This window comes from Xenopus tropicalis, chromosome 8 (assembly GCF_000004195.4).
Source record: "Xenopus tropicalis strain Nigerian chromosome 8, UCB_Xtro_10.0, whole genome shotgun sequence".
Classification (NCBI taxonomy): Eukaryota; Metazoa; Chordata; class Amphibia; order Anura; family Pipidae; genus Xenopus; species Xenopus tropicalis.
In genome coordinates this window covers 75145445-75166988 of record NC_030684.2, presented here as the reverse complement: position 1 = coordinate 75166988, position 21544 = coordinate 75145445, and the positions used below count along the sequence as shown (strand labels likewise).

At 39.5% G+C, this 21544-nt stretch overlaps 1 protein-coding gene across 2 annotated transcripts in view; it reads right to left on the bottom strand.

The window, feature by feature from the left end:
* Positions 1 to 21544, bottom strand: part of cchcr1 (coiled-coil alpha-helical rod protein 1) — a 44694-nt gene that overhangs the window by 22520 nt on the left and 630 nt on the right. For both annotated transcript variants that reach the window (XM_012967979.3, NM_001123446.1), the window contains 8 exon segments: positions 16021 to 16090; positions 15122 to 15320; positions 10767 to 11013; positions 10359 to 10534; positions 9001 to 9136; positions 8797 to 8907; positions 8227 to 8358; positions 7942 to 8052 (listed from right to left, as the gene is read on the bottom strand). In XM_012967979.3, coding sequence (XP_012823433.2) covers positions 7942 to 8052; positions 8227 to 8358; positions 8797 to 8907; positions 9001 to 9136; positions 10359 to 10534; positions 10767 to 11013; positions 15122 to 15320; positions 16021 to 16075 — 1167 coding nt within the window. In that variant the 5' untranslated portion in view covers positions 16076 to 16090.

The following is a 21544-nucleotide window of genomic DNA, read 5'->3' as shown; positions in this document are numbered from 1 at the left end:
ATGTACACTCATCAATTTTAAGATTTACTTATTTGTATTGAAAAAAGTGTGTGTTTACTTTTCTTTCCTGGGTCTAAAACAGGTGTCAGTATTCCTCCAGATCGTTTTGTTTTTTTTTGGTAAAAAAGGAAACAAAGAGGATCATGCAAACAATGCATATGAAGTACAATTGAATGGGGTTATTTTTAGACAGAAAGATGCGTAGTAAACCTACATAATAGGTACATGAGTAGCTATATTATCGATTCCCCTATGTTCAAATAAAAATAAACATGAAAAGAAAAACTATAGAAAGAAGAAGGGGGCAAGAGAGAAAAAAAGGGGGAGGGGAAAATTAAACAAGCAGTAATAATCATTATGTTTCTACTTATAGTTTGGTAAATTCCGTTAATGATGCTATTCTGATAAGGATAACAGTTTGAGAGATGGTATAACCTATTAGGGGTGAGAACTTTTTATGGGGTACTGTCCAAATCTCGAGGTGGTTGGTCTGACCGTGTTTTTTCTTTTTGTCATTATGATGTCCATATAAATAAGGGCTGTGGAGTCGGAGGCAATTTTGGGTACCTGGAGTCGGAAAAAAATGAACCGACTCCGACTAAATTTAAATGAAAAAATAAATAAAGCAAGTTTAAATGTCCCAATTCACAAACAGTCATAATTAATTACTTCTCTGCTAAGAATAAAGCCCAATGCACGCAGTGCATAAACAAACACGTTGAGCGACCATGAAGCATGCTTTTCATTGACTGTATGCTTCACTAAATGGGATGTAACGCACAGTTAAAATGCGGCAGCTCCACTGCGTCGTGTTCCTCTGTTACAGGGAACCCAATGCCCACTGGGAACCTAGCCTAACTCTCACTGATAACTAATTAAGTAAAAAAAATTTGCAGGACTAGAAATACTTGTATACGTGAAGGGAATGGATAGTCAATAGTTTAAAGGAACAGTAACACCAAAAAATGAAAGTGTATAAAAGTAATTAAAATATAATGTGCTGCTGCCCTGCACTGTGTGTTTACTTCAGAAAATCTACTATAATTTATATAAATAAGCTGCTGTCTAGTATGGGGGCAGCCATTCCTGCACCGGTACAGCGGGGGTGTTTGCTACAGAAACCCTACTATAGTTTATATAAAATACCCCACTGTGCAGCCCCGGGGGCAGCCGTTCCTGCACTGGTACAGCTGGGGTGTTTTCTACAGAAACCCTACTATAGTTTATATAAATACCCCGCTGTGCAGCCCCGGGGGCAGCCATTCCTGCACTGGTACAGCTGGGGTGTTTGCTACAGAAACCCTACTATAGTTTATATAAATACCCCGCTGTGTAGCCCCGGGGGCAGCCATTCCTGCACTGGTACAGCTGGGGTGTTTGCTACAGAAACCCTACTATAGTTTATATAAATACCCCGCTGTGTAGCCCCGGGGGCAGCCATTCCTGCACTGGTACAGCTGGGGTGTTTGCTACAGAAACCCTACTATAGTTTATATAAATACCCTGCTGTATAGCCCCGGGGGCAGCCATTCCTGCACTGGTACAGCTGGGGTGTTTGCTACAGAAACCCTACTATAGTTTATATAAATACCCTGCTGTGTAGCCCCGGGGGCAGCCATTCCTGCACTGGTACAGCTGGGGTGTTTGCTACAGAAACCCTACTATAGTTTATATAAATACCCTGCTGTGTAGCCCCGGGGGCAGCCATTCCTGCACTGGTACTGCTGGGGTGTTTGCTACAGAAACCCTACTATAGTTTATATAAGTAAGCTGCTGTGTAACCATGGGGGCAGCCATTCAAAGGAGAAAAGGCACAGGCACATAGCAGATAACAGATAAAACACTATTGTATTCTACAGAACTTTTCTGTTATCTGCTATGTAACCTGTGCCTTTTTTCCAGCTTGAATGGCTGCCCCCGTGGCTACACAGCAGCTATTATATAAAGTATAGTAGTTTTACTGTAGCAAACACACCAGTTTTATTTATTTTTTGGTGTTACTGTTCCTTTAAGACTGAAGCTTTAAAACATTTGAAAAACTGCTGTAATTCAGCTGTAATGTTAGCTTAAACTTTAAACATGACTATGGGATTCTAGGGAAATCATTAGGAGTAGGAGTATACAATGGAGGAAATAATTATTTGACCCCTCACTGATTTTGTAAGTTTGTCCAATGACAAAGAAATGAAAAGTCTCAGAACAGTATCATTTCAATGGTAGGTTTATTTTAACAGTGGCAGATAGCACATCAAAAGGAAAATCGAAAAAATAACTTTAAATAAAAGATAGCAACTGATTTGCATTTCATTGAGTGAAATAAGTTTTTGAACCCTCTAACAAAAAAAGACTTGATACTTAGTGGAAAAACCCTTGTTTGCAAGCACAGAGGTCAAACGTTTCTTGTAATTGATGACCAAGTTTGCGCACATTTTAGGAGGAATGTTGGTCCACTCCTCTTTGCAGATCATCTCTAAATCCCTAAGGTTTCGAGGCTGTCTCTGTGCAACTCTGAGCTTGAGCTCCCTCCATAGGTTTTCTATTGGATTAAGGTTCAGAGACTGACTAGGCCACTCCATGACCTTAATGTGCTTCTTCTTGAGCCACTCCTTTGTTGCCTTTGTTGTATGTTTTGGGTCATTGTCGTGCTGGAACACCCATCCACGACCCATTTTCAGTTTCCTGGCAGAGGGAAGGAGGTTGTCGTTCAGGATTTCACGATACATGGCTCCGTCCATTTTCCCGTTAATGCGAATAAGTTGTCCTGTGCCCTTAGCAGAAAAACACCCCCAAAGCAAAATGTTTCCACCCCCATGCTTGACGGTGGGGACGGTGTTTTGGGGGTCATAGGCAGCATTTTTCTTCCTCCAAACACAGCGAGTTGAGTTAATGCCAAAGAGCTCTATTTTGGTCTCATCAGACCACAGCACCTTCTCCCAGTCACTCACAGAATCATTCAGGTGTTCATTGGCAAACTTCAGACGGGCCTGCACATGTGCCTTCTTGAGCAGGGGGACCTTGCGAGCCCTGCAGGATTTTAATCCATTGCGGTGTAATGTGTTTCCAATGGTTTTCTTGGTGACTGTGGTCCCTTCTAATTTGAGGTCATTAACTAACTCCTCCCGTGTAGTTCTAGGATGCTTTTTCACCTTTCTCAGAATCATTGACACCCCACGAGGTGAGATCTTGCGTGGAGCCCCAGAGCGAGGTCGATTGATGGTCATTTTGTGCTCCTTCCATTTTCGAACAATCGCACCAACAGTTGTCACCTTCTCTCCCAGCTTCTTGCTAATGGTTTTGTAGCCCATTCCAGCCTTGTGCAGGTCTACAATTTTGTCTCTGACATCCTTGGACAGCTCTTTGGTCTTTCCCATGTTGGAGAGTTTGAAGTCTGCTTGATTGATTGATTCTGTGGACAGGTGTCTAGTTAAGACAGGTGTCCTTAATGAGGTTGACTAATTGAGTAGAAGAGTCTAGTCTGGCTCTGTGGGAGCCAGAACTCTTAATGGTTGGTAGGGGTTCAAAAACTAATTTCACTCAATGAAATGCAAATCAGTTGCTATCTTTTATTTAAAGTTATTTTTTCGATTTTCCTTTTGATGTGCTATCTGCCACTGTTAAAATAAACCTACCATTGAAATGATACTGTTCTGAGACTTTTCATTTCTTTGTCATTGGACAAACTTACAAAATCAGTGAGGGGTCAAATAATTATTTCCTCCACTGTAGATAAAATTGTCTATCAGTTTATTATCAGTTATAGTATTATTCAGTTAGTTTATTATTCAGTTGTGTTTTAAGTGCCCCTTCCCCTTCCTGGATGTATAAAATACATTAGCATATTAAAAACAGAGGAGTCAGAGTCGTGGAGTCGGAAGTATCAGAAACTGAGGAGTCGGAGATTTTATCTACCGACTCCACAGCCCTGATATAAATGATAGTGATAGTCCCAGTATGGGATCATCGGGTGGCTTCTTAATCAGGGGGTTTAGCTAACAATTTGTAGGGTGGCCAAATTGCCAGGAATTTGTTGACTTTATTTTGTGCGTGAGCTAAACAGCTTTCAAAGGACATATTATTGAGAGGTCTTTTGTGGACCTCTGCTATAGCTGGTATTGTTACTGTTTTCCACTTTGTAGCAATAGTTATTCGTGCTATTGTTAAAGGAAAAGTAACACTAAAAATTTTCAAGTAAAAAATCTATTCTACCCTGCCCAATAATTGCCCTATCCTGCACACCATTTATTATTTTGAATGCTTTATTAGAAAATACCTGCTAAAACTTGGTTTCCGGTCATGTGAAATAGGGCGATACGGTGATGCAGGGCAGAATCCACTATGCGATGATCAATTGATCGATCCTAGACTTCCTTCTGTAGGAAGGAGTCGGGCTATCGACCAAACTTTAGCAGGTATTTTCTAATAAAGCATTCAAAATAATAAATGGTGTGCAGGGTAGAATAGATTTTTTACTTGAAAATTTTAAGCATTACTTTTCCTTTAAGAGATTGTTGACCAGCTGATTATATTTTGGACTTTGTCCCAGAATGGTATTAGTCAAGGGCAAGTCCATAAGAGGTGATATAGAGATCTTGTGGGGGTCATGTACCACAGCATCATAACAATTATACACATTTTCTTTCTGTTTGACACATGAAACCATTTTTTTCGCGTTACACCATATTGATTCCCATTCTTCTAAATCTAAGGTAACATCTATTTCTTGCTCCCAACGAAGCATGTACTTGTGTTTGGGGGAGTTAGGTGAGGGTATTGAGTTTAGCATTTTGTATATATTTGATAGTAATGCCTTTTGTGGCCATCCATTTCTCATCAAGGCATCAAAAGGTATGAGAGCTGATCTACCTTGCAGTGATAGGAAAGAAAGAGTGAAGTGGCACATTTGCAGGTATTCAAAAAACTTTATAGAGATTTCTGGAGTTTTTGCTTGTAATTCTTCAAACTTATGTAGTTGACAGGTTATGGGGTTGATTAAGTCATAGATCTTAAAGAGGCCTTTTATAACTCATTTGTGGTAAAAGGATCTTTGCATCCCAGGGGGGGAAGAAGGGTTTTTGAGTATTGGGGTTAGGAGTGATAAAGATAAGCTCAGGTTTAGCTTGTCCTTCAATCGTCACCAAACCTGAATGATGGCTTTTGATGACTCCAGTATGGTATTTGGGAAGGCCTTATAAGGGCCTGAGGTCCAGATCCAGGAACTCATCAGTTGTGGCTGTAGGTATGGGTTTTTAATTTTAGCCCATAGGGGGCTTGTATGATAGTGGGACCATGCGGATATCCACCTTAAATGAGCTGCATCATGGTAATTTTGGATAGAGGGGGCTCCTAAGCCGCCTTGTAACATATTGGTTAATAGGATTGATCTGGAAATTCTAGGCCTTTTATTACCCCAAATGAATTTCTACAAAGCACTTAGAACTTCCTTTATCATTTTAGTAGGTACTGTCACCGGAATGGTCTCGAATAAATACAAATATTTAGGTAAGATATTCATCTTAATTGCCGCAATACGACCAAACCAGTTTGACCATTTATGTAGCGTGAGTTTTGTTTGGTGAATCAAGGGAGAATAATTTTGCTTAAAGGACATGTAAAGCCTACATTTGCCTACAATGTATATCAGTTAGGCACATCACCCCCACCCAAATGGCATCATTTGTACTGCATATATACCCCTCCGCTAGCCAGCACCATCACATTTTCCTAAAGCAAATAGCTGCTTTCACCCGGTGGCCATTTTTCCTCTGATACATAATCAGTTACATTTAAATCTGCAAACAGCATACACACACACAAAAACCCTTATGCAGCATAAATTTCATCAACAATACAGGCTCACACAGGCAGAACTGTCTCTGATAAAAGTTCTGCTTTGTTTGAGCACTGTAGGTAAAGCTGAGCTCAGGAAAAAAAAAAATTGAAGCAGACAGCTAGAGCTGAGTTTCTATGGGAACCAGCAATGCCATCTCTTCACTGGCTGCTAGACTGGGGGCATGTTTAGTAATCTGAGCTTAGAAAAACTGAGCATGCCCACAAGCCAACAGCCAAAGCAAATTCCTGAGGGAGGGGGCCGAGTGGGTTACAGGAGGAGAAGCAATGTTAAAGCCTAACTGTTAACCTCTGGACAACCAGTGTGGCACATACTGAAAGATTTAAAAGAGGCTGATCACTGATTAAATTTTTGTGTATGGGGTTTACATGTCCTTTAAGAAGGGAACTATATAAAAGGTGTAAGGCAGACCCCTAAATAGGTAAGTTTATCTGTTTTCCATTTGTAGGCAAATTTTTCTTTCAGTGCTTCAGCTGTCATGGGGTGCATACCTTGTGAAAGAGCTTCTGACTTGTCCATATTGATCTTATATCCTGACAGGTTGCTATAGGTGCTAAGGATACTATGGAGGACAGGGAGTGATGTGTGTGGGCTGGTTATTGATAGAAGTACATTGACTGCAAACAATGCTATTTTGTATTCTGTGGAGGAGATTTTTAGCCCTTGAATATCTGGGTGGTCTCTAATATATGCTGCCAAGGGCTCTATACTTAGAGCATATAAAAGAGGGGATAGAGGGCACCCTTGCCCAGGAGTTTAAGCTGGGCCGTTTGAGAGTTATATAATGCTTGTATAGCTGTAAGGAAAGGGCCCTTGAAGGCAAGATGTATTAGAAGGGAAAATAGGTAAGGTCAGCTAAAGCGATAGAACGTTTTTCTACATTCAACCCTAAAAATACCATAGGTTTGCCTAGCTTTTGTGCTGCCTCCAGTAATACAGTTGCCCTTCTGGTGTTATCTCCAGCCTGTCTCCCTGTTATAAAACCCACCTGGTCAGGGTGGATTAGCATAGGGGCTAGAGTAGATAACCTATTGGCCAATATTTTAGTGACCTCCAGGTCGTTTTAATTAGCCTGCTTGCAACATTGTTTCAGGAGTCAGAGCCAGGAATGCCGGGAATGTAAAGTCAGACATAATTTGCTTTTTATGGCAATGTGCAAATAATGGCAGAAAGAGATGCATCTTGTTAGATTTTTTGGACAAACACACACAAGCTAATTAAATGAGCCAAGTGACTTGCCATGTGGGGGCACTAGATGAAATGACCAAGTTAAATGCAAAAGTATTGACATTAGCCACCCAAAGCATTATTTAACAAGTCTGTACCAGGGATGCACCAAATCCACTATTTTAGGATCCGGCTGAACCCTGAATACTTTGCCAAAGATTTGAACGAATACGGAATTAATATGTAAATTAGGTAAAGGAAGGGTTAAAGAGAACCACGCATGTAGTGTGTGCTGAAAACTTTTCAGCTTCTACGATTGTGAGACAAAAAGTCACATGATTTTAAGGATTGGTGCATCCCTAGTCTGTATACAGAACAAACATTAAGGGGGCAGATTTACTAAAATGCCATAATTTCTACTTTTTTCTATTTTCAAATTCAACTAAATTGATTTTCCCAAATGTCTAATATTTACTAAAAAAATTTACTGCAACAATTTGGAAAAAGTCGAGTTTTCATACAAAACCCTGCAAAATCTCAAAGGTTTTGAAATAAAAGAAAGAACCTTAAGAGAAGGGACCTTTGCGATTAACTTCTACATGAACTCAGCAAATTTAATCAGGCAAATTATGAAATTCGGATTTTTAGCCGTTTAGATGCATAGTAAATGTCGAAAAATATCTGAATTGAGTTTAAAATAAAAAATAGATGGTTAGTAAATGAGCCCCTAAGCATCTGCATTAAACATAAAACTAACACAAATAAAGGCTGATGACTATACTGAACTACACAAACAGTTTTATGTTCCGAATAGAACATTTTTTGAAATTTTGGGAAGCTTTATTATTTACTGTTGGAAAACTAACCACTGCCCTTAACCTTAAAAGTACTGCAATGAAGCCCAATTTATAAGGTTCCATACTCACTTTACTGTGGACCCTCTCCATTTCCAGCTCAGCTGTACGATCTTGTAGGGTGTGTAAAAGTAAAATCTGCTCCTGATCTTTTTCTTGCAGAGCTTTTTCCAGGGATAAGATCTACAATAAATGAAAAACAAGCCGGCTAAAATGTAACTGTAAACAAAGAACAAAAGAGAGTTGAATTGCAATCACAGAAATGTCTGTGCATTGTTTACTGACACACTGCTTTTTAAATATCTCTCGCACACAACTTTTTCAATCTCCATTCAACACCATTCTTCCATTTCTTACTTTTTCTCTGCTTTTTCTATGGTCATCTTCTTTGTTGATTTCCTCAGATTTAAGCTGAACCATGAGGCAGAAAACCTTCTCACGCCATCTTGACAGAAGATGTTGAAATTTCTCATAATCCTGGGGTACGCCCTACAAAATAAAGCCATGTTTAGGTTTGCATAAATTAACTGAATTATTTAGCTCTGATTGCAGTCTCAGTGCCATCATGCCACACGGAGCATAAAACAAGGAGAGCTATTAACATTTATTCAATTTGTGACCGCTCACAGCAATCCAAATGCAGAATAATGTAAGAAAGAACAAACACAATACACACAGTTAGTGAGTGCAACCTTATTATTTTTTATGCTGCCCAGCATTTACATAAGCAGGCACTTCCTTATCATTGCAACCCTTTAGGCTAATGGCAGATGAGGCGTAGGCGGATATTTTCGGCAAGCGTAAAAGCGCCTATGCCTTTGTCTGCAATCAGCCTTAACAATAGTCTTTCCATAGAAAAATATTAGTGAATACAACTTGCAGATAAGTGTACTTAGCTATGGAGGGTCTTTAATAAAGAAAACCTACCTTCTTACAAATTTCATTTTCCTGCAAGGACAGAATATTTGTGAGAGATGATAGACGGGTTTGAAGCAGAGACAATGTGGTCTGCAAAACATTCCGCTCTTTTTCCAGGGCCTTGAAAACAAAATACATGCATTTACCTACATAATGAAACAGTGAAGGGAAATACACAAAAAACACAGAATACTGATTACTTATGCTACTCACTTGTACAGTGTTGGAAAGCTCCATCCTTTCTCTGTTCTGCTCCTCCATCATTTTATTATCAGGAACCAGCTCACCAATGTATGTCTTTAGCTGCTGCACCAAGGAATTCTGGGAGTCTAGAGCTTTCTGAGACTGACTAAACAAAGAAAATATTTATGTAATGTACACAATAAAATACATTAAGACGTGTCTAGATAATGCATAAATGTAGCAGTTTAAATATGCATTAGATAAACCTTCAAAAACAAAGAAATGTGGGCCTCCAAATATCCACCCACCTACCCTACAGAGCCTCATAAGAAAAATATATTAATAAAAGTAACTGGATAGATTTAGGATTTGTTTGAAAGTATATTAATGCATAAATTATATTTGTTTCTTCTACAGCATTTTGCCATATTTCTGCCTTTTTTATAATTTTGTTAAAGGCATTTTGAGGACATGCTTTTTGTAGGCAAAGGGAACCCTGGGAAGAACACCCAGTTTGAGCTCTAGTCTAAAGAGTATTTTATAAAAAATGTTATCTGGGTTTCTTTTCTATTATTCTCTCTTGTTTGCACTGTTATGTTAGTTATTCAATGATGATTTACCTTAGTAAAGTGGAAAATACTAATAAAAGGGAAGGTAGTCAGTTGAAGTTGGTAGCCCATCAGGGAAGTAGAGTGTAGCTCCCTTCTAATTCTCCAGCCTTGTTATGCTACTTCTACCACAAGGCTACAGCCACAAGGACTTTGATGTCACACAGCACAGACTTATCTGGTGTAACCACGCTAAGGGAAAAATCTATCATAGTGCTCTATTTTTTGGCTTTGGTGTATTTGGGGAAATATTCCCGCCAAAACACAACCACAGTTTAGCAGCAGCAACAGTATATAAGGTGGATGTAGTTGGGCAAGAAACAAGCAGGCTAGAAAAACATGTATCTGTCTTGATATTACACATGCCCCAAAGATAGGCTTTGGCTACTCTGAGCCAAATGTAACAAAACCACCCATCCCAATTAATCTTGAAGCTTTCTTTCTCCTCTTGTTCAACTACCTTGCCCTGCTCTCTGTGACATCAATGGCATATTTTGGGTCCTAAATGGCAATACATTAGCCATTCACTAGCCTCAACCTTCATTATACCTGATCTTTTGTAAATGTGCAGAAAATTTAATCAGTTTGTCAAAAAGACTTTAGTTAGTTGATTATATTGTCTTATTAGGAGCCCTCCTACTTAAATAGGAAGATAAATTACAAGATAAAAACTTAGGGGAGTTCATGTATTTCACTTGTGCAATCACTGGCAATGCTATTCAAACATTAACTGCGTAACAGTTATGTCATTAACAATGTACAAAACTTTGCAAGTCATACCTAAACTGGTCAGCTAATATTTCTCTCTCTTGCATAGCAGTTTGGAGATTATTTTTCAAACAAACCACTTCTTGCCCTTTTTGTTCCTGGTCCTCTTTAAGCTCCACCTCTAGTTCCTGCACTCTGCTTCTTAGCTTCTCTGCTTCCATCTTCTGGTGTTGCAATGCTGTCTCCAACTGATAATGGGAAATTCATTTGTGTCATTCCCTCCTTATTTAACTACTACACCAAGTAACGCATGATTCTGTTAAAGTAAACAGTCAAGAGCATGATCATATTTACACACAAGCAGACTGAATGCAAGGAAGTTTCCTAGAATTCAGTGTGTTTGCATTATGCTATATTTTATATTAGAAAACAAAAAAAGAATATAAATATATGTATATAAAAAAATCTCAAAAGACACACCTCTGCTTCACGCTGCCTTGCAGCAGCTTCTTTTGCTACATGCCTCCTCTGTTCTGCTTCTACATTTTCTTTCTGCCTTTGATCCATTTCCTTGACCTCCTGTTCCAGCTTTAGTAACTGCTCTTCCTTCTCATGTGCATCAGCTAATGCGATCTCTAATCTGCGAATCTCCTGTATCTGGTGTGCAATTATTTCTAAAGCTCGTGATTCTGAAGGGGTTCCCTCTGAAGGCTGACGGTGCAAGGACCTATTATAGCAAACATATAAATAAACATTTTACAGTTCCTCAAAATGTTTTAATCTTCTCACTGAATTTTACATTATTACCGGGTTCTGTGTTGGTAGACACTCAGGCACACCTGCAAAAAGTTTTGGACATTTTGAACTGACACCTTTCACTTATGTGCCACATCTGGCAACAAATAAGGCTAGTTTTTATTTAATGAGCACAATAAACACACAGTGCAATTGGATTCTCTATGTTTACCTTTAAATAAATAAGACAATAATTCAAAGAATAAATGGCTTAGCAAATTGTTTTGCCTCTAAACTAAATTTTTCTCTCTCTAAAATGACCCTATACAGCGCCCAGAATTACAAACCATTCTCCCTGCACTCAGTTTCATGCAGATTCCTTAAAACAAGTAGCTCAACTTTTTTTTGCTACTTCCTAGTCTAGTGTGAAACTCGGCCCCCTTTCCTTTGCCAAGATCTCCTTCTGCCTACTGCATATACTTGTGGTCTCTTCTCCAATGGAAATCAATCAGACATGTGCAATAGACACCTCTTCAACCACCTTTACAGTCAAATAGAGAAGGAGAGCTCAGCAAAATAAAAAAAAAAAAGAGGGAGAGAGATAAGTTGAGAATGGTATATTATTCTGGGGACCATAGAGAGTCTTTTTAGGGGGTTTTATGATAAAAGGCTTACTTATCCTTTAAACAAACCCAACGTTTTGGGAACCTAAAGATCCAGTACTAATTTGCCTTGTCTGCTCCACATACCACTTCACCACCCAAATGTTATGTTATAAACGTTACGGCCTCTGAGATGAAGACAGTCATATACACCTCTATTCCCCACATTATACACAGGCGGAGGAAAACCAATCTGCTTGTGTGTAGCCCAGCTGATACACACAGTGTTGGCCTGTGTGGCGCTACACTGAGTGGATTTCAGCAAACTTTCACATTTCCACATCAATAAGCGCTTAGTGTAGCTTCATACAGGCCAACACTGTGTCTGTCAATGGGGCTACACAGAATGCAGGCTGAGAAAAGAGAATGATCCCCTTAGTGTGCCCCTGTCATAAGACCTTATTCTTATCCTAATTCTATGTAAAAACATTTAACTTCACCCTGCATTATTCTGCACGTTTGAGTGTGCATCAAAACCATTCCAATTCAGTTAAGCATGCTATATATCCCATTACCCTTTTATGTTGTGAAACATTGCCACAAACGCTCACCACTGCCCCCAACTGGGAGAAAAGGCTTCATGCCCAAGTTTCATTATATTTGTTCCTATAGTTGCAATTATTTTATCTGTTTGCCCTAGAGTTTCCAGTATCCCCAAACCATTGTACAGTGCTTTGGAATAAGGTGAAATATTATAAAACTTTAAGAACTATAACAAATAAGCAATAGACTGATATTATTAGCCTAAACACAGAACAAATTTATTTTGCTAAATTTAAGTATTAATGTAGCCATTCTTAGCCAAAATATAAGCCCTGAAATAGCTCAGTGTTGAGCAGAGGGAAACATATGTCAGCTTTGAAGTTCAATGCCCAGAGGAGAATCTTATTCTATAAAGACAAAAAGGAATATCTTGCCAGTATTTTTTACTGTCTCCTGGAAGAACTACATGCTTGAACAAAGGCACCTTTTAGAGGAATTTGATGCAGCCAGTATATTTATCTTGATTTGACTGCATGGAGTTTCTTAATTTTCATGGGAAGGAATCACCACTGCCTCGCTATAAGAAACTAAATCCCTGGTGCATGCATTTCAGTGCGGTGGTTTAGAAAAGGGACTAGTGGTAATGCTTTGGGGACATGCTGTAAAAGCTGGGTTTCGTTCTTTAAGCTGTTACTCACCTGCCATCTGGCTTTAAGTCAGGGCACTTTTAAAACTATTTTGGTTGGTTCTGTTCCATATTATGTGAGTTGCTGATTCCAGGGCAACTGTTGGAGGTCAGCCTGAAGCACACTGGACCCATGAGTTTACCTGTAAGCATGGGTTGCTGGATAAAACTTCAGCAGGACCTTTCTCTGTTCCTGTCTTCTCGGTGCATACCCCAACCACTCCTGTTCAGATAGGGCCCATGTATCACCCCCTCTATACAAGCATAGGTAATAAATAAGATAAGATAATAAAGGATATTTAAGGGGGCTTGGCATCTCCAAAAAGATATGACCTGTTATATATATTTGCCATTCAGTGCCCTTGAATGAGCCAGCCTCTTCAATAAAAATTTCAATAAGGATAAAATATGTGACAAAGTTAGGGTTAGAAATTTTACCTGCTGTGCTACCTATATTTTTTACTGTGGGCCAACTAACAAAACTAATAGGTGGATTTTACATAAAAGTGTGTCCCAATGCATTTTTATGTATACACCAGAGCTTACTGGTGTGTGCAACATGGAAGAATAAAGAAGGTAGATGTTCATAACTATGCTGGGCAGGTTTTCTCAGTCAACCAAAGCATCTCTGATGCAACTCTTTCAACAGAGGCAGAAAAGAAGCTATGCCAAGGCATAAATCGCTTTATACATTATGATTAAAAAAAAAAAACTCAACAAAGTAATACATGCATTGCATTTGTAAAGTTTGTAAACTTTTTTTTTCATCCACTGTATAGTAGTTCCCCTTTTAAGGGCAAGAAAAGGCAAATTTAAACCCTGATGCCCCTTTTTGGAAAAAAATTGTACAGGCCCAGAGAAATTACAGGGTGGCCACTGACACCTTACAGAGTTCTCAAGTGGCTGGCTTAACTTAATTTGGCTGTTCCGAAGTAAATATGTAGTTCACACATTTTAGTATGGTGTAGACAGCACAAGTTTAATTGGTCATCTTAATTATGAAGACCTATATTACAACTTAAAAAAAATACGTTTCTTTGTTCGAGAATATAATTGTAAATGGTAAAATGAATTATCTGCTATGTAAACAGTGTAATTTAGAAATAAACGTATACCATAAAAATCAAGACAGTATCCATTTAAAGAATCTACAACCTGTCCTGAATATAATCCAAATGTTTACTCCATTCCAGAAAGAAATGTCTGTGTAATACATGCCCTTACACCTGTTTAAGACCTAAGGCTAGATATTAAAACATAAGATTCCTTTACTTTTCTACCTTATTTTGTTAATGCAATTTTGCCCACCCTCAAGGCGCAGCAAGATTTTTTTTAGCTTGTTTATGCCCAAGTTTGTGAAGAAGAACTACATTAGTCATGCAATTGTCTACTGTATCAATCTTTTCTGGCCAAAATTCCAAACTAAATGGTCTAGTATGGTATAATGATCTTACAAAATAACGTCAAAAAGAATGTGAAGGACTTTACATGTAATGATAAATGCAAATTATCATGTCACTCAACATATTGCACAAAAGTTGCAGCATGTGAGAAATTTGTGCGACAGCTAAATCACACCGTATTGTTTAGAATTGCTGACATTGGACATATTGAATGTGCAGCCATCAGACATATTGCTGGGGACAACAACTGTAAGTATCCACAATCAGAGTTGTTAAAGATGCTGGTGCAGACACATTATACTTTTTAGGAGTATATTATTAATCTGTTGCTTTTCTTGAAAAGTCAGGAATTGAATATATATGATCTGGAAAATCCCCTACTGAGAGCATAGCAGTAGATAGTGATAGTAAGAGCTTAAAGTACTGACTATTAAAGATAAAGATGCTTTGCAAAAATGTTTTTTTCTCACAGGGCCTGTTCAAATTCAGACGATGTTCTGAAGGTGAACATCCCCTTTAAAGTTTCATTTTCACCTACTCCCTGGTGAGCTCTGTGAGGGGGTCTCCAACTCTTAACTGTTCTAATCCCATTAGTTGATGCATTTCTTTGGCCCTGTTGAGCATAATCCCAGCTTTCATTAAAAGCAACTGTTATAACTGATACAATGTTTGCTAACATTAGATAGAAGACACCGAAAAAGTATCAAATTGTAATAGTCTGCATCTGGATTAATGAGCTGCTGGACTGAAGCACCAGAGAGAGGAACAGCAACTTTAAACTTCAATATTAGAAAAAATAATCTCTCTTAAAACAATTAAACTGAAAAAAGTGTTTGGAAGATGAGCAACCACTAGTTTTAGATATACCTTGATTGGATAACTTCTTTCTCCATCTCTTGTTTCTTTCTCAGTTCCTCATTTGCTTGCCTTAGGCTTACCAACTCCCTTGCAAGGTCTGTCCATGGTTCACAGATTGGAGGATGAGATGTAACCGACACAGAAGGTGGAGGAACAGACACACGACGACGGTTTTCAAAATGGGAAGGGGGAATCAGCCCACCTAGACCTAAAGAAGAGAAAGATAACATCATACAAAACAATGAAGATGTCATTGTCACAGTCTTTATTGTGAAAGTCATGACATGTTTAACCACTCCCAAAGCTCTCCTACATAACACCCTGTTACATTTTAAAGATCTCCTGAAACTCACCCCTTTTTGAACACAAATCATGACGGTCTTTTGGAAAAAAGAGTTAAAAATTATGACTGGTATGGCATCACACAGCTCAGTGAAAAGCTAAGCTGAATGGGCACAGCTTATCCACCCTGGTAAAAACTACCTTGCATAACAATAAAACGAATTCATAATTCCTGCCAGAGCCTGTTAATGTGTAAAAGCTGGGAAGTTGAAAAAATCCTTTTATCAGTTTCTTGCACTTTTTATTTAAGAGGGCTGCTTCACAAATGTAGGTGTTGAACTGCACATGAACATTTGCCAGAAGCGACCAATCAGTCTTTGCTTTCATTTTCCAGCTTGAAGTAGACAGTTAAACATAAAGTTCATATTAGTTACTATTGGCGACTGCAGTGTTCTCATAAATACTGTAAGCCCCAATGTCTGATTTATTTTTTCAGTGATGGAAAATTAGGCCGGTATATTTACCGCAATGCATTACCATAACAACCGGAAGAGTCCAACCTTGCCATGTAGAGTGAAACCTGGCTAATCAAAAAATATATCACATGTAGTTCCAGTATGACTTACCTGGCTGCTTGTCAGCTGAAAACATTGATGGTTGAACTAATGATTTCTTTTCCATTTTAGGCCTCTAACACTGCAGAATAGTATAAAGTAGAATTAAATATTTATTAAATATATTAAATATTCATAACATTGATTAGGATGATAATTGCATCATCAGTCCCTTAAAGAAGAACTAAACCCTCTGCACATTTTCTTAACAAATACTACACCTGCCTAGGTAACAAGTCCCCCAAATGAATTGCTGAATTAGTTTTACAGATACATACACAGAAAACGGATTACACTGCTTAGTTTGTCTCACAGACTACAACATTTCACGGACACCATTTTTGTTACTTGTCCTTCCTGTCCATCTTTTGGCCACAATTGCCTGCGATTCCCGACAGCCTCTGTGCATGTGCCTGCTTGTTACAAGGATTTATTGCGTAAGTCAGCGTCGCTGCTGAGATGGAGGGAGGGGGAAAGCTGTCATAGATTAATGCTGCTCTTTGAAAAGACTAGAGGTATTTAAATGTCAAGAGGGGTCAGATGTAATTGCATTAAGCTGTCCATCTCAAATAGTGCACACATCCAGGTGGTTTAGTTCTCCTTTAAACTGCTGAACTGATATCTGTGTTTTTTCTTTTTTAATTAGGAGGACTCTATTACCCAGGCACAAGAAATGTGGTAGCCATTTATCTTCTATACAGATACAATCTGTTCCCCATTTAAAGAATAATGTCACCCATATTTTCCAAACATTCAAGTTGCATGCACTCCATCTAGCAATGCAATGCATTTACAACATCAGTACTGCATAATATAACATACAGTGGCTTGCAAAAGTATTCGGCCCCCTTGAACTTTTCCACATTTTGTCACATTACAGCCACAAACATGAATCAATTTTATTGGAATTCCACGTGAAAGACCAATACAAAGTGGTGTACACGTGAGAAGTGGAACGAAAATCATACATGATTCCAAACATTTTTCACAAATAAATAACTGCAAAGTGGGGTGTGCGTAATTATTCAGCCCCCTTTGGTCTGAGTGCAGTCAGTTGCCCATAGACATTGCCTGATGAGTGCTAATGACTAAATAGAGTGCACCTGTGTGTAATCTAATGTCAGTACAAATACAGCTGCTCTGTGACGGCCTCAGAGGTTGTCTAAGAGAATATTGGGAGCAACAACACCATGAAGTCCAAAGAACACACCAGACAGGTCAGGGATAAAGTTATTGAGAAATTTAAAGCAGGCTTAGGCTACAAAAAGATTTCCAAAGCCTTGAACATCCCACGGAGCACTGTTCAAGCGATCATTCAGAAATGGGAGTATGGCACAACTGTAAACCTACCAAGACAAGGCCGTCCACCTAAACTCATAGGCCGAACAAGGAGAGCGCTGATCAGAAATGCAGCCAAGAGGCCCATGGTGACTCTGGACGAGCTGCAGAGATCTACAGCTCAGGTGGGGGAATCTGTCCATAGGACAACTATGAGTCGTGCACTGCACAAAGTTGGCCTTTATGGAAGAGTGGCAAGAAGAAAGCCATTGTTAACAGAAAACCATAAGAAGTCCCGTTTGCAGTTTGCCACAAGCCATGTGGGGGACACAGCAAACATGTGGAAGAAGGTGCTCTGGTCAGATGAGACCAAAATGGAACTTTTTGGCCAAAATGCAAAACGCTGTGTGCAGCGGAAAACTAACACTGCACATCACTCTGAACACACCATCCCCACTGTCAAATATGGTGGTGGCAGCAACATGCTCTGGGGGTGCTTCTCTTCAGCAGGGACAGGGAAGCTGGTCAGAGTTGATGGGAAGATGGATGGAGCCAAATACAGGGCAATCTTGGAAGAAAACCTCTTGTAGTCTGCAAAAGACTTGAGACTGGGGCGGAAGTTCACCTTCCAGCAGGACAACGACCCTAAACATAAAGCCAGGGCAACAATGAAATGGATTAAAACAAAACATATCCATGTGTTAAAATGGCCCAGTCAAAGTCCAGATCTAAATCCAATCGAGAATCTGTGGCAAGATCTGAAAACTGCTGTTCACAAACGCTGTCCATCTAATCTGACTGAGCTGGAGCTGTTTTGCAAAGAAGAATGGGCAAGGATTTCAGTCTCTAGATGTGCAAAGCTGGTAGAGACATACCCTAAAAGCCTGGCAGCTGTAATTGCAGCAAAAGGTGGTTCTACAAAGTATTGACTCAGGGGGCTGAATAATTACGCACACCCCACTTTGCAGTTATTTATTTGTAAAAAATGTTTGGAATCATGTATGATTTTCGTTCCACTTCTCACGTGTACACCACTTTGTATTGGTCTTTCACGTGGAATTCCAATAAAATTGATTCATGTTTGTGGCTGTAATGTGACAAAATGTGGAAAAGTTCAAGGGGGCCGAATACTTTTGCAAGCCACTGTATATATAAATGATTGTATATATTTTCTCAAAGGGTAGGCCTTTCTACTTTAATGCACATCATTTTATTACATTTACTCATTAGTGCTATGTTGATGATAATAAATCCTGTAAGCAGGTCAGGAAATTTTTAATGGGTTGAGCTTGACCTGTCCTTTCAGATGTCTGCAGAGAAGGGCAGACTCTAAGCATAAAAATGCCACCAATCACGAAACAGGGTATGAAAAGCCCATCCAAAGTTTGCAAATGACAGGCACTATGCCCTGTAGTGGGCAATATTTGTTAGTTTAGCCTGAGCCAGGCCAAATAAAAAAGGGGTTGCATAAAGTATAATGACTGTGTTTTACTTAAAAAAATGACTGAAAAAGTTTGGCTATCCCCAGTGTCCAGGATAAAATGAGCAATGTCACATTTCAATTGTTACCCAGGAAGTGGCAATGTTTTCTGATAAATGTGAGCGACTAGGCCAGCCATAACTCTGTTTAATTTATTTTTTAAAAAAATCTACACATTTTAGATTCTAGCAGAAATATTTGGTAAAATTTCCACAGAAAAATAGCCTTACGCGTTTTGTGCCTCACAGGGCACTTAGTGATTGAGCCTATGAACAAGTGCCCTGGAAGGCACGAAATTTTCTGTGGAAAATTGTACTAATTTGGCTCCCACAGCTGAAGGTCTGGGGCTTTAGCACCTGGACCCACCGTATTGAGGGGTAAGCTTTTAACTGATGCCATCACATAACTATTCTTCATAATATTCAGAAACATTTTGTTGAAGAGCTTAGTACGGACTGCACAGCTGCAAACGATAGCATCCAACTACACAGCGGTACAAACCAGTGACACCACCTTCTTCCTTTCACAAGACAAATGTGCACAATTTAAAGTATAAGTCACCGAGTACCCTGCTTTATGTAAGAGCCATTAGACAGATAAGCAAGAAGAAGACTAGTAGGCCACCATCAAGCAACCATATGTAAAAAAATGACTTTGTAAGTAAATAAAAGGAGACAAATTTTGAATGTATTAACTAAAGACGGCCATACATGGCAAGATCTGCTTGTTTGGGAAGGTCTTCAATTTTCAGCCAGATTTCTGTCAGGTAGGCCCGACGGTTGGCCCCATTTGTATAGCAATAAGTTGCCGACTCGGTGCAGAGGGACCAAGTCTGTTGGCTTTACTTATGTTAGTCTTTGTAGGCTGGTCTAATTTTTCTTATCATAAAGGATCCAGAAAAAAAAAATAATTGTGACAGCACAAATGTGATCTATCCTGCAACCTAGAGTGGAAGTGGACACGGTGGTGCTAAAAAGATTTTTCTTTAGGGCTTTTAGAAAAAAAGAAACTATTTTTCAGAATATACTGAAAATATTTTGCCTTCAATGTTTTACATATTTAATTAAATGACATGAAGTATAACTTTAAAGAACAAATAAAACTAAATTCACCAGGGGTGAATTCACTGTTCCAGTGAATCCAGTTGCTACGTTTTTCCCTCGGATTGCTAGACTTATACCTGCACATGCAGGGTCGGACTGGGCTGCCAGGACACTGGAAAAATACTTGGTGGGCCCCAGCGGCCCAGACTCGATCCTGTTTCTGCTTCCCCTGCCCACCGATGTCCTCCCCTGATGCATTGTACATACGCTTAATCAGGGGATGACGTCAGGTGGGGGAGGGTTAGGGGTGTGCGGCGGGGGCCCCTGCAGGGGATGTGGCCGGCGGAGGTACCTTGGGGGGTGCAGGGCCCCTGGGCAGTAGCCCCTGCACCCCCCAGTATGACCCTATGCATATGCAAAATCAACTAACATTCTTCCTATTCTAATAAATTACAAATGCCCAAATATAGATCTGCGAGAGGGGAGCTTGGGAAGTAAAATGGCACTGCAGTACAGTACTCCATTAGAAATTACTTTTTTTTTTTTTTTCCTTCATAGGAGTGCAGGCTCGGGGAGTATTTATTAACATCAGAGACAAACATTACCAGCAGGGTCGGACTGGGACTGGGACACCAGGAAAAATCCGGCGCTCCCCCTACTGACTGTACCTCCCCTGACGCGTTCAATTTATACATGCTCAGGGAGGATGTCAGGTGGGGGCCCTGCAGGGGGGTTAGGGGACGCGACTGGCTGGGGCACCTGCAGGAGCCCCAGTGGGCACTGCACCCACCAGTCCAACCCTGATCACCAGTGATATTGCCCATAGCAACCGGATGACATTGATGCACTGATGACATCTGTATCAAATGTTAATAACTACACCCATAGGTGACTGAATTCACTGGGAGGTGCACCCTAGGTGAAATTAGCTTTCCTTGTCCTTAAAGGTCACCTTTATATATTTAAAAATTGTTAAATTTGTGTTTTTATCATTTTGTTGCTTAAAGCAGAAGAAAGGGAAAATCACTGGGAGTGCCAGGGGGCACCCACCAGTGACTGTAATGGCTTACTTTTTATCCCAGGCTGGTGCTCCTGTTAGGAGAAAAGCATACCAGCCCGGGGTAGCTGTGAGCCAGCCATTCTCGTTCTTTTCTTGCTGCTTGCGCACAAGCAGTAGAGTAAAAAGCTGAACTAACAAAAAATCCAGCTTTTTCACTCTGCTGCGTATGCGTGGCACTCCCAGTGATTTTTAGCTTTTCTTCTCCTTTAATTTACCTATTACAGGTATGGGATCCCGTATCCAGAAACCTTTTACCCAGAAAGTTCTGAATTACAGCAAGCCCATCTCCAATAGACTCTATTAAAAGCAAATAATTCTAAAAAATTATTTTCTTTTTCTCAGTAATGAAAATAGTACCTTGTACTTGATCCCAACTAAGATAAAATTAAGCCTTATTGGAGGCAAAACAAGCCTATTGGGTTTATTCAATGCTTAAATTATTTTTAGCAGATTTAAGTTATGGAGATCCAAATTACAGAAAGATCCCTTATCCGGAAAACCCCAGGTCCTGAGCATACTGAATAACCGGTCCCATACCTGTATTATGTTATAGGATGGCCTATCCTTAGAAACTTTTTAACCAGTCTTTCAATTTTTTGGATTATGTACAATTCTCTTCTGCCGCTTTTCAGCTTTAATACAGAGTTTTGGTTGCGGGGCTTAGTGTGCCCTATT